We start from the raw sequence: 12,409 nt of genomic DNA on the forward strand, positions 1-12,409 counted from the left end.
AGGTAGGGTCTCCTGCGTGAGCGGGTGTGGTGTGGTGTGGTTGCACTAGATGACCCATAAAGTCCCTTCCAACTCTGTTAATCTGTTATTTGTTAATTGGAAGAGACTCGTTTTCGGGGCAGAATTTAAAAAAAAATGAAGGCGATTTTTAAAAAGCTCCTTTTAACGCGTGTATTAAGAGCCTCAAGGGGCGCTCTTCGGGAATCTTTCAGCCTCTGATTTTCGCAGTCGTCGCTCTCGGAAAGCGCGTCGTTGCGGGCGCGTTTGGCGCGTGGCGGCACCACCCGCGACCCTCCGGTGCCGCCTCCTTTCTCTTTCCACCCTCTCTCTCTTTCTCTCTGTCTGTCTGTCTGTCTGTCTGTCTCTCTCTCTCTCCCTCCCTCCCTCGCGAGCTCTTCCACAGGGCTTCCGTGCGTGCCTTTCCTCCCGCCCAGCGCGGCGGTATACGGCGGGATGTCGGGAGCGGTGGCGGGCGGAGGGCCTGGACCCGTGGCTCAGGGACTGAAAGAAGCGCTGGTGGAGACCCTGAACGGGATCCTCTGCCCGGTGCAGGGTGTTCGTGCTGCAGCTGAGGAACAGGTGAAGGTGCTGGAGGTGACGGAGGGTGAGTATACCGGAGCTGATGGAGCTCCTTGCCTGGCTGGGTTCTAGGACCGAAGGCCGTGGGGGTCTTGTGGCCTCCTGAGCCTCCAGTCTTTGCAGTCGTCGCTGCCCTCCCCTTTGGACTTCGGCGAGGGACAAAGCTGTCGCCGCAAGCGAGGCTGGAGCGAGTGATTCCTGAAAAGGAACGTGGAGTGAAGCTCACCTTCCTTTTTTTTTTTTATTCCGGGTTGATTTCAGGATCCGGTAGCCAATCATTTCTTGTTCCCACAATGTTGAAGGTACCAGATTCCTATTTCAGTCCCCGTCCTCCCAAGAGAGACTGAAAAACAGTATCTTCCATATTAATGCAACATGCTTAACTTGGTTACTGAACCAGCCCCTTTTCTGGATTTTCAGGATTTGCACTGTATCTTGAGCCATAATCTACCGTAAATACATGTGGTTTGCATAACACATGAAACCACAAAAAAGCTACCTCCCAAAGGTGCCTTTTCAGGAGGCAACTGAACTTTCTTTTCTTTTTTTCTTTGAAGACAATCTGCTTCTCATCCAAGAAGCTTCTTCAGCTCTGACAGGATAGTGGGGAATGGAAGAACTGTCAGAACTGAAGAATCTTCTTGGTTGAGAAGCGAAATGTCTTCAAAGAAAAAACAAAGTCCAGTTGCCTCCTGAAAAAGCACCTTTGGGACAACCATGACCTGGATGACTGAGAATCTTTACAGATGTTAAATGAGCTAAGGTTTACACTAACCAGACCTCGCATATAGCTTGCATCTGTATAATCAAGCTTCTTTCTTCCCATTTATTCATCTTAATCTATATCCTAGATAGAGGATAAAGTGAGATGTAAAAAGTTAGTCATGAAACCTTTGTCTCTTAATAAAATTTGTTAGTCAGAAAAGCTGTTGCCTTTGGATTCCCAGGCTAAAGTATTGTAAACAATTAAAATGAAAAATTGAATGATATGGTGTATGCAGACATATCGATGCATATAATGAAGGCAGGTAGAACCATAATGAAGTTGCATAGTGTCCTTTCCATATTGTGTGCACTGTTGTTTTAAATACATGTCATGCTTCCATTTTTATTAGCAATCGCTGATAAATCGTATAGCATGGTGTATTTATGTAATGGCATAGCACAACCACAAAAACTTTGGTATATCCAATTTTTATATTCACAACAGCTATCAAATGGTTCTGCTAACCAACCAGGTAATTAATTTTTTTGTGCTGTATGTTAAATATATTGCATTCTTTTACCAAATTTACATTTGTATTATACTAAAACTAGAAATACAAATATAAATACTCTGTTTCCCCCAAAATAAGACCTTCCTGAATAATAAGCCCAATCAGGCTTTTGGACGCATGCACTAAAATAAGCCCTTCCCCGAAAATAAGCCCTCCCTGAAAATATTGCAACTCAGCAGCAACCATGAGTTGGCCACACTCGCCACCTCCTGCACCTCAAAAATAATAAGACCTCCCCGAAAATAAGGCCAAGTGCTTATTTTGGGGATCAAAAGAAAATAAAGACCTGTCTTATTTTTGGGGAAACACAGCATATTATTAATCACTTGTTCCAACAATTATAAATAACTTTTCAGAATGCATGACACTCATTATCTTATTCATAACAGATTATCTTACAGTGGGATAAAAATAGAAATATCCACTATAGGAGTCCAGTGATGAAATTCATTATCCTCCAAATGTTTCCTAAAAGAGTTCAGTTTTCACAACCATTTGGAAATATAACAGGACACATTAATCTGTGTGGGTTTGGCTGCAGACACACTGGCTGCAATTGAAAACATTATGTACTATCCCATTGTACCTTAACCTCACAAAAATGGGGAACTGCTAGTCATTTCTTTCAGGTGGCACTAAGTCAATTTTACTCAGAGAAAGCAAGTATGAAGGAGCCATGTGAAGATTGACAAGATTTGTATAAATGCAGACCATGGTGATAAAATTTCCGAGGACATACCGAAATTTGTGCTGTGTTGTTTTACCTTTCTCATTACTTGGTATATTTAACACCAATATAATAAATTAAAAGTCGTACTGTAGTAGTAATTATTTGAAGAAACAAGGAGACATTAGTCTATGTATCAGAATTAAGTATATGGTTTGCTTTTCATTATTGAGTATGAGTATTCCTGAAAATATGATTCTTGAGATAATTTGTGTTATCACAAATAACAAAGACAAAACATGTGTCTTCGGTGATTCATGCATGCGGCTGTTATCCTTATTATCACCTTCTGATTCTTTTTAAAGAACTGCAATTATAGAACTGAATGATTCTATCAAAGATTTTGTGAATAAAAAATGATAACATAGTTGTGAAAATTGTAATATACTTAGCAATAAGATGATCAAAATCTGTTTTGGATATTTATAGTTGATTTTACATATAGTAGTCCTGCTAGCCACATGACCACAGAAGTATTTTCGAACAAGGCTGGCTCCTTTGACTAAGAAATGGGGATGAGCACTATTTACTAGAGTCAGACATGACTGGACAGGGGAAACATTTACCTTTACTTATTTGAACTATCTTTAATATTAGTTGCAGTGGAGAAATGAGAAGCAATCAGACTAGAGCAATTTGATTGTAGATTTTAGAGCTTTACTAGTTTGTCAAGAATATGTTTCTGTGATTAGAACTTACATGGCTACACATTAGCTATTATGAAATCTAAACACTATAAGATAATTACTGATACTATATTCAAAATTTCATAATTTTGACATAAATTGTAGCAGACTATTGCAAATACTTTCAATCAGGAAATAATCCACTTTGATTTGTTTGGATTTGGGTTTCTCTGTCTTGTATTGATTCATGTATAAGAATATAGCAATAGAATTTGAAAATTGGAAGAATTATTTACTTATTATGTGCTTTTGTTCTTTAGTTGAAATTTTACTAATTTAACTAAACTATTTTTTAAAAAATGTTTGGCAAAAGATCTTGAAAGTTGGGGTACACAATGAATAAATATATTCAGAATTATATTCCCAATGAATATATGCACTTAGCCACGAAGTACCTTTTTTCTCCTTTTTTCTAAAGTGTATAATTTAAATATAGATCCTTAATATGCCCTAAAGATACAGGTAGTCCAATACAATCAGAGGACATCCAATTGGGAAAGATTGAGTAAGAAAATTCATTACTGCCGCTGTTTCATCCTGACTATACAGTCCTAATGTATTACATTACTTTTTTAGTTAATGACTGTGGAAGTTATATCATTGGAGATATTTTTTCTTTCATATATTTGTTCAGCATTGAAGAATATTTTTTCAATTACTTTCTTTAAGTAATTCATAGACTGCTTTCGTTCTGTTTTCTGTAGACTTTCTTTATTGCCTTTGAGGTGAAAAAATGTCATACGAACAATAGGGAACAATCATAAAGTGAAACAAAAACTGTAGGGAGTGAATTGCTTAAATAATGAGGAGTGGGTTGTGAATAGTCATTATACTATAGTTTTTTCACCATTATACCTGAGTCGATGGTGCTTTATCATTGGTCCTTAGGCTGATGATTTTTATTTTGTTCTATTTCAGAATTTGGGGTTCACTTGGCAGAGTTAACTGTAGATCCCCAAGGAGCACTGGCTATTCGTCAGGTCAGTCATTCAAATTGATCAGTTCAAAAGATTTAAACAATTTATAAATTGAGCAATTTTCTGTGTATTAGTGTAATATGCTAATAGCTAATACTGGGTAGAATGATTTCTTTGCACTATAGGTCCAGTCAGGGCAACCAATGTTCAAACTAGTACAAAACTGTTTTAACTTGGGAAAATATTTTAATGAAATAAAAAAAAGCTTGTATGAAATGAAACCAGATAAATGCTCTAGTTCAAGACAGATCTATCTATCTATCTATCTATCTATCTATCTATCTATCTATCTATCTATCTATCTATCTATCTATCTATCTATCTATCTATCTATCTATCTATCTATCTATCTATCTATCCATCCATCCATCCATCCATCCATCCATCCTATCCTATCCTATCCTATCCTATCCTATCCTATCCTCATCTATCTATCTATCTATCTATCTATCTATCTATCTATCTATCTATCTATCTATCTATCTATCTCTATCTATCTATCTATCTATCTATCTATCTATCTATCTATCTATCTATCTATCTATCTATCTATCTATCTATCTATCTATCTATCTATCTATCTATCTATCTATTTTATATGGCCACACATCTCACAACAGTCTTAACCATTTAAAAGGCAATGTCCAAGGTAAAAGAAAAAGAACTCCTATAAAGAGCCTTGCCAATAGCACTTACCTAACCTCCTGGGTCAAATGCTTTAGGGAAGGTAAACAAGCCCATGTGGCTTTTCTGGAGTTTCCACAAGAAAAATGCAAGGGACGCACAACTCCTATATCCACCATAAGGCCACTGTTGATGGGAGAGACCGGGAACTTTCCCTGCTAAATCTGGTGGCGTGAATAGAAGCAATGAGAGATAGGCAATCCCACAAATAGTCTGACCCAGAATATGCTGGCATTGCTCGGGAGTCAGTTTCCAGAAAGCTTTGTTTAGACTTAGTTTAACTCACAGTTATGTGTCATACTTAAGATTTCCTTGAATTAGAATTGGCAGACCGGAGTGAATACATTAGCTCACATTTAAATGGTTAAAGTAAAATTAAATAAACTAGCCTTAAGTATATGGTTACCATTTCACTACAATAAAAATATTAATATCAAGTCACTCATATTAAAATACAGATGTGAGACAATTGCTATCAATAGAATTCAAGGATAGGCATAGTCTTGTATTTAAAATGTGTGTATTGAAGAATTAAAGCATAATTTTAAACTAAATTAACTAAAACATTGCATGCATTTGTAAAATGTTTCTTGTCTCTGTCAGCTTCAAGTTATATCTTGCTTTATGATATAATGTAATACTGTTTCCTGGGTAGGTATAATTTGTTAAATAATGCGTAATATTTACTTTAGAGCTTTAAAAGCAGCATTCCTCTGTAATTGAAACCAGTTGTGTCTGTTCTTTGAATTTTTTAAGAGATGAAAGATCATATGAAATGATAAATCTGGGATTCTTTATTCTGTTTTTTATTCATAGCTAGCCTCTGTGATTTTGAAACAATATGTGGAAACTCATTGGTGTTCCCAATCAGAGAAGTTTAGACCTCCTGAAACTACAGAAAGGGTAATGCCTGTTTTTAAAAACTCTATTATACAATACCCAAGTTTAGAACAACTATAGAACAACTTAGAAACTGTATTTCCTTTTTATGCAATTTAAAGGACATTTAAAGTCAAAGATCAATGTTTTCTTAGGACACCTTTTTAAAAGATATTAAATAGTCTTTGATTATTTAATTAGATGGCACCTGTAGATATTGCTGTTCTGTGGAGACAAAGATTGTTTTTAAGTTCATCTCTTTTTATTATCCATAGGCAAAAGCTGCCATTAGGGAACTGCTTCCCAATGGATTGCGGGAATCAATTAGCAAAGTTCGTTCAAGCGTTGCTTATGCAGTTTCAGCAATAGCCCATTGGGACTGGCCTGAAGCTTGGCCTGAGCTTTTTAATCTCTTGATGGAAATGCTGGTCAGTGGAGATCTAAATGCAGTGCATGGAGCTATGCGAGTGCTTACAGGTATTTGTGTTTTATATGCTATTAACTGGATAATTCTACTAACTTGGCTTGACTTTTTACTTTGATTTTTAAGATAGAAAATATTTTCTACTTTAATATAGTTGTAGTAAAAGTACAAAGTACACAGTGTTTTAATATAAACAAAGACTTTTGACCTTCTAGAGTCTAGCCTTTTATGAAAGTTGTGCAATATTGGGGTATAATAATCAACAAAATATGTCATTCCATTAAAACATTAGGAAATAATGTTTTCCTTAATAGACAGTAACTAATTGATCATTAGATATCCAGTGTGACATGATCTTTATTTCTATAAGTATTGATATTGAAACAAAAGAAAAATTGCACTAGACCGCTCTGACTCTCTGACTCTTAGATCACATTGTGTCATTTTTATCTCAAGGATGGGAAACATGACACAATTTGGCCAAAATACTGTATTTCATTTTTTTTCTTTTCAGATTTAAAAGGTTAGAAGGGGAATGGAAAGCCGTGTGTGTGTGTGTGTGTGTGTGTGTAGGATGGGGATGGATGCAATTTACTTCCAGAGGTTTCCTAATCATATCCCCATCCTTAACTCTTAAAAAATAGTGATTTGGAGCAAGTTGTAGAGGATAGATGAGAATGGAGAGCTTCCTATTTTTCCTTAATTTAGGAAAGAAGAAACAAAAAAATATATCTGCCTTTGAAATTTAACTAGATTTTATCAGTGTCTTTTCAGGTGTTAATGGGCTACATGAGGCTTGCATGTTATAGTTGCTGACCCATGAGATGCCTGTTCAAACAATGATTTAAAAAAAACAATGTCTCAGATTATATTAGTAGAAGTTAACACATGTTAAAAATTGTATCTAAGAATCCAGGGTGAATGACAACTACTGATGATAATGGTTCATGGACTGAAGTTCCTAGACCTGACAATGTTCATATCAAATATACTAGTTTGTGTAAATCTGTTTTACTTTAACCAGATAGCTGAGGAATATAAGAGAATAGTTTCAATGCACCTTTGTGTAACAGAGTCAATACATAATAATAAATTATGGATATATGTCTAGTTCTCGTGAGGCAGATAATCAGTTCAGTTAGAACTCTTTAACCTGGCTATATGATTTTCATTGTAGAAAGAATTTAGGAAGATAGATTTGAACCATATGATCCCCCACCTATAATTTCAAATAATGGAGCCTAGAAATAAAATAAATTTGCTATTAGAAGAGCTAGACTATAAATAATTGCAAGGGAAACTTTTATTCTTTTCTTTGTCCATTTGGTCATCAGTATACTGTTAAAATGGATAAACAGCATAGAAATAAGATGTGTTCCCTGAATATATGTCTGGGAAACCATAATTTAGCTATGTTATATGTGTACGTATAATATCTTGTAGAGTTCACTCGAGAGGTAACAGACACACAGATGCCCCTTGTTGCTCCAGTTATTCTTCCCGAGATGTACAAGATTTTTACAATGGCTGAGGTATGGATGAAAATTGTTTTCTTCTATGTCATAGGAATAATATAAAATAGCATGTCTAGATTTACTGTACTTTTAATGGTACTTCCTTTGAGGGCTCTTCTTTTCCTCTTCAGAGCCAAATACAGAATACCTCCCGTAAGCATGGAAGGAACAGGGCATTGAGCAGACTTGACTTACCATTCCAACAACCATTGAATACAAATGAACTTGTTGATACTGTTCTGAGGATGATCAGTTTAGTCCAACTTATAATGTAAAAATGAGGAACAGATACAGGGATTATTGAAACAATTTTTCCTTCTGTTTCCACCAAGAAAATGGATTGATAGAGGCCTTTATGCTAAGGTCCAAGCAGAAGGAAGTCTATATGTGCACAGACTATGATCAAATCCAGTGAGTCCAGCTAGTCTTGATCGTGGGTAAATATGCTTGGGATGCAGGTAGTCCTGGACTTGTGACCCAATTAGGCCCAAAATTTCTGTTGCTAAGTGAAACATTTGTTAAGTGAGTTTTGCTCCATTTTATGACCTTTCTTGTTAAATGACTCTCTGTAGTTGTTACGTTAGTAACATAGATGTTAAGTGAGCCTGGTTTCTCCATTGACTGCTTGTCAGAAGGTTGCAACAGTTAATCACATGACCCTGGGACACTACAACTCTCATAAATATGAATCGGTTGCCAAGCATCTGAATTTTGATCATGATCATGTGACCATGGGGATGCTGCAATGGTAGTAAATGTGAAAAATGGTTACAAGTCGCTTTTTTCAGTGCTATGGTAAAAATCTCTCAGAACTTTAAAGCACCTCTCTTTGGGATAAATCATTTAGTAGTTCCCTTTCCTTTCTGTGGGAAGAATGCTGCAGGAACCCAAAGCTGCAATAAAATGTCTTTTCCGTCATCCTAGAATGATAGAAGAAGATCTTAAGTTATAGAATAGCATACTGTATATATGATATACTGTATGTTATATGATTCATAATATTAATTTGCCACAGAACGCTGCAAACATTTTCTTCTTCATAAAATCAGGATACCAATTCTTTAGTAAAACCTGGAATAATTTAACATTTCTGATTAACTTAATAAATCAAATATTTTCAGCTGGGGTGTTATATCATTTGGTAGTATTTATGAAAATAAAAAGTTATTTTATATTTAAATACTTATCTTCTAATGAGGTATATTTTATTAAGGTTTTAAACAGAAATTTTTTTAAGCAAAGTGTTTTTGTTAGAAAACATTCTGACAGATATTTAAGGTATTACAAGATTGTAAAAGGGAATATTAAGTAACAATAAATATTGGGAACACAATTCTCGGCTTTTTCACAATTATAGTTAATTGTTTTTCTTAGGTGTATGGTATTCGTACACGATCACGTGCTGTAGAAATCTTCACCACTTGTGCACAGATGATTTGCAATATGGAAGAGTTGGAAAAGGTAAATCATTAACCAAAGAAATCTTAAGCTTGGGTACTAGCAGCTGCTATTGTTGTTAAATGTTTTTTTTTTTAAACTTACCATTAAGTTTAGCCTAGTCATTAAGTGGGACATAACTAATATAAATATAAAACATAAACTTCTCAATTGTAATTTCTAAAATAAGTATCTATATGCTGGCTTTTCATTCTGAAACCTATTTATTAAACTGTTTATAAATGTATAAACTGATGCACAATGTAAAATAAAATAGCTATATAAAATTTCAGACAAATCATTACACTAATGTAAATATGAGATTAAAAAGTCTGGAATTACTGTTGCCAGTTTTACTTGAATATAGCTGCTGCAGTATTTTGGAGTGGTTTAAGTAAGTGATTTGAATCCTATTTGAAATTGTATTTATTTGAATTCATTAGCTGTCTGATTCTGATGGAGTCTGGATAGTGTACAAAGTTAGAAAAACCACAAAACAACAACAACCACCACCCACCAAGCCAAGAGATAACCCAGACTGAAATAATATTGTAGACAATGAAAATGATTACTCAATTTCTTCTAAAATAAAACAAATTCCCAGTAAAGGTTTTATTAAAAGCTATTTGAGTCAGTGTTCTTTATTTTAAGCATGTATATTTTTCTTTGGACTGCGCTCTGGGAATTATTTTTGTTTAATAACATTTGTTGAATAATGACAGCATCCGGTTTCTGTAGATGTAAGGCTTTGCAAGAATTGTTTTTCCTGGTTTGTTAATATTTTGTCAGCATAATTCTGATTCCTCAGAATGACTTTCCAAAATCTTGTTTAGTCTCTAATAGTTATTAGTTGGAGGCTTTGGATTTATGTAAGATACCATGTTTTCCCGAAAATAAGACAGGGTCTTATTTTCTTTTGACCCACAAAATATGGCTTGGGCCTTATTATTAGGGGGGGGCTTATTGTTTTGGGGTTGCTGGGCAGCTGCTCTCTTGCGAGCGGACTCCCAAAGAGCCGGCCACAGCCTCATGGGTGAATGGCTGTGTTGCACTGTCGCAGCAGCGCAACACAGCAGCCATGAGTTGACCATGCTCACGAGCAGCCACCCAGCAAACCCCTTTCCAGCCGGACACAGTGTCATTCATTGACCTAGAGGTATCGGCAAGCCGCTTGAGTGCCTTTTCGCTGGTTCCCGCGGCTTGGCGCCTTCGGAATGCCCCTAGGTCAGTGAATGGAGCTCTGCACGACTGGAGAGGGGTGTTGCGCAAGTGGCTGTTCCACTCCCTGCTTGTGCGCCCCCCAGCCTCACAATGCCCTGGCCCTGCTCTTTCTGCAGAGTCAGGGCACCGCCGCCCGCTGCCAACGCCACCATCCCAGCATGGCTTTTTTGCAGCTTCCAAATTACGGAGGTAGTCTTGCAGCAGTGGCTGCTCTGGGAGTACGCTCTATGGTTTTGGGCCGGTTGTTGGCAGAGCGTACTCCCAGAGCGGCCACTGCAGGAAGACTACCTCTGTGGTTTGGAAGCTGCAGAAAAAGCCATACTGGGGTGGCGGCAATGGCGGCGCCCTGGCTCTGCAGGGAAAACTGGGCCAGGGCATTGTGAGGTTAGGAGGCACATGAGTGGGGAGTGGAACATCCGCTTGTACAACCCCCCTCTCCAGTCGTGCAGAATGCCATTCACTGACCTAGGGGCATTCCGAAGATGCCAAGCTGCGGGAGCCAGGGGGAGGCGAACAAATGCTCATGCGGCTTGGTGATACCCCTAGGTCAATGAATGGCGCTTTGCCCAGCTGGAAAGGGATTTGCCAGGTGGCTGCTCGTGAACGTGGTCACCTCATGGCTGCTGTGTTGCGTTGCTGCAACAGCGCAAAACAGACATTCGCCCCTGAGGCTGTGCCCGGCTCTGTGTGAGCACGCTCACAAGAGAGCAGCCGCCCAACAACCGCCTCTCCAACTGGGCATAGTGCCACTCACCGACCTAGCAGTATCCCAAAAGCACCAAGCAACATGAGCGCCTTTGTCCCCCCCACCCCTGGTTTCTGCGGCTTGGCGCCTTCGGAATGCCGCTAGGTTGATGAGCAGCGCTCTGCCTGGCTGGAGGGGGTGGGTTGTCCAGGGTGCTTATTTTCAGGGGAGAGCTTATATTTTTGCCCACCTGAAAAATCTGGCATGGCCTTATTTTCAGGACATGTCATATTTTCAGGAAAACACAGTAGTTGAATGTCAAGTAAGGAAAACTTAGATTTTTCTATAATAGAGGTATAAAAATGGAATGAATAAATATTGAATCTTCCCCTTTTTCTAATTTTTGAGCTAATTATAATTTTTTTTCTTTTTATAGGGAGCAGCCAAAATTCTGATTTTCCCTGTGGTGCAGCAGTTTACTGAAGCCTTTGTTCAGGCTTTGCAAATGCCCGATGGCCCTACATCAGACAGTGGACTTAAAATGGAGGTTTTAAAGGCAAGTACAATATCTGATTTTATATGAGTTTGTGGTTACCATGAGCAACATAAATGAGGATTTTGCATATTCTCAGTGTAATATGAGATCTAACAGCAATATTGGGTTTTAAACTCAAAACAAGTTGCTTCTGATGATTCCTGAAATGTGCTTAGTTTTTCATGCATCCTATGGCTACTGTATGGCAGAGAACTTTTCTGGAGAGGAAGAAATATAAATATAGTGTTAGAATGGCACTTAAAGAAAAATAGTAATATTATAAAAGAAAGCATGTTATTAATTCTAATGCTCTGTTTTCTTCCTGCAGGCAGTGACAGCTTTAGTGAAAAACTACCCAAAACACATGATTTCCTCTATGCAACAGATTCTTCCAATTGTTTGGAATACACTTACAGAAAGTGCAGCCTTATACCCTTTTTGCTTTGGTTTGCAATAAGCATTAATTTCCTTGAAAGGGAATTGGAAGGGGGTAAGGGAGAAAAGTTGATAGATACTAATGTACAATAAAATATTTCAGCAATATAGTTTAGAGATTTTAATGAAGAATCCAAAAGATCTATTTCAAATATTTTCCCCACAGGCTTTCAAATTGTCTCTTCTGTACCCTTGTTGACTTAGTGAATGCTGCCTTTCATGTAAGGCTGCTGTTAGCCTTCCATGTTGATAGATACTAGTTGATAGTGTCTATAAAAGTTGATAGAATACTAAATTTCATAGCCTGTGTCTCATCAGGTGATATTTCATAATGGACAGAACCTGAAAC

The 12,409-nt window shown here is 37.3% G+C and overlaps 1 protein-coding gene across 2 annotated transcripts in view; it reads left to right on the top strand.

Moving 5' to 3' along the window:
* Nucleotides 1-335: 335 nt before the first annotated feature.
* Nucleotides 336-12,409, top strand: part of IPO9 (importin 9) — a 28,927-nt gene continuing 16,853 nt past the window's right edge. For both annotated transcript variants that reach the window (XM_087720261.1, XM_087720262.1), the window contains exons 1-8: nt 336-604; nt 4,188-4,249; nt 5,747-5,833; nt 6,085-6,286; nt 7,677-7,765; nt 9,122-9,208; nt 11,527-11,650; nt 11,958-12,054. In XM_087720261.1, the coding sequence (XP_087576387.1) occupies nt 454-604; nt 4,188-4,249; nt 5,747-5,833; nt 6,085-6,286; nt 7,677-7,765; nt 9,122-9,208; nt 11,527-11,650; nt 11,958-12,054 (899 nt within the window). In that variant the 5' untranslated portion in view covers nt 336-453. The remainder of the gene's footprint in view (nt 605-4,187; nt 4,250-5,746; nt 5,834-6,084; nt 6,287-7,676; nt 7,766-9,121; nt 9,209-11,526; nt 11,651-11,957; nt 12,055-12,409) is intronic.

This window comes from Thamnophis sirtalis, unplaced genomic scaffold (genome assembly GCF_051295495.1).
Source record: "Thamnophis sirtalis isolate CommonGarterSnake01/CBP01778 unplaced genomic scaffold, rThaSir2_p1.2 scaffold_7, whole genome shotgun sequence".
NCBI lineage: Eukaryota > Metazoa > Chordata > Lepidosauria > Squamata > Natricidae > Thamnophis > Thamnophis sirtalis.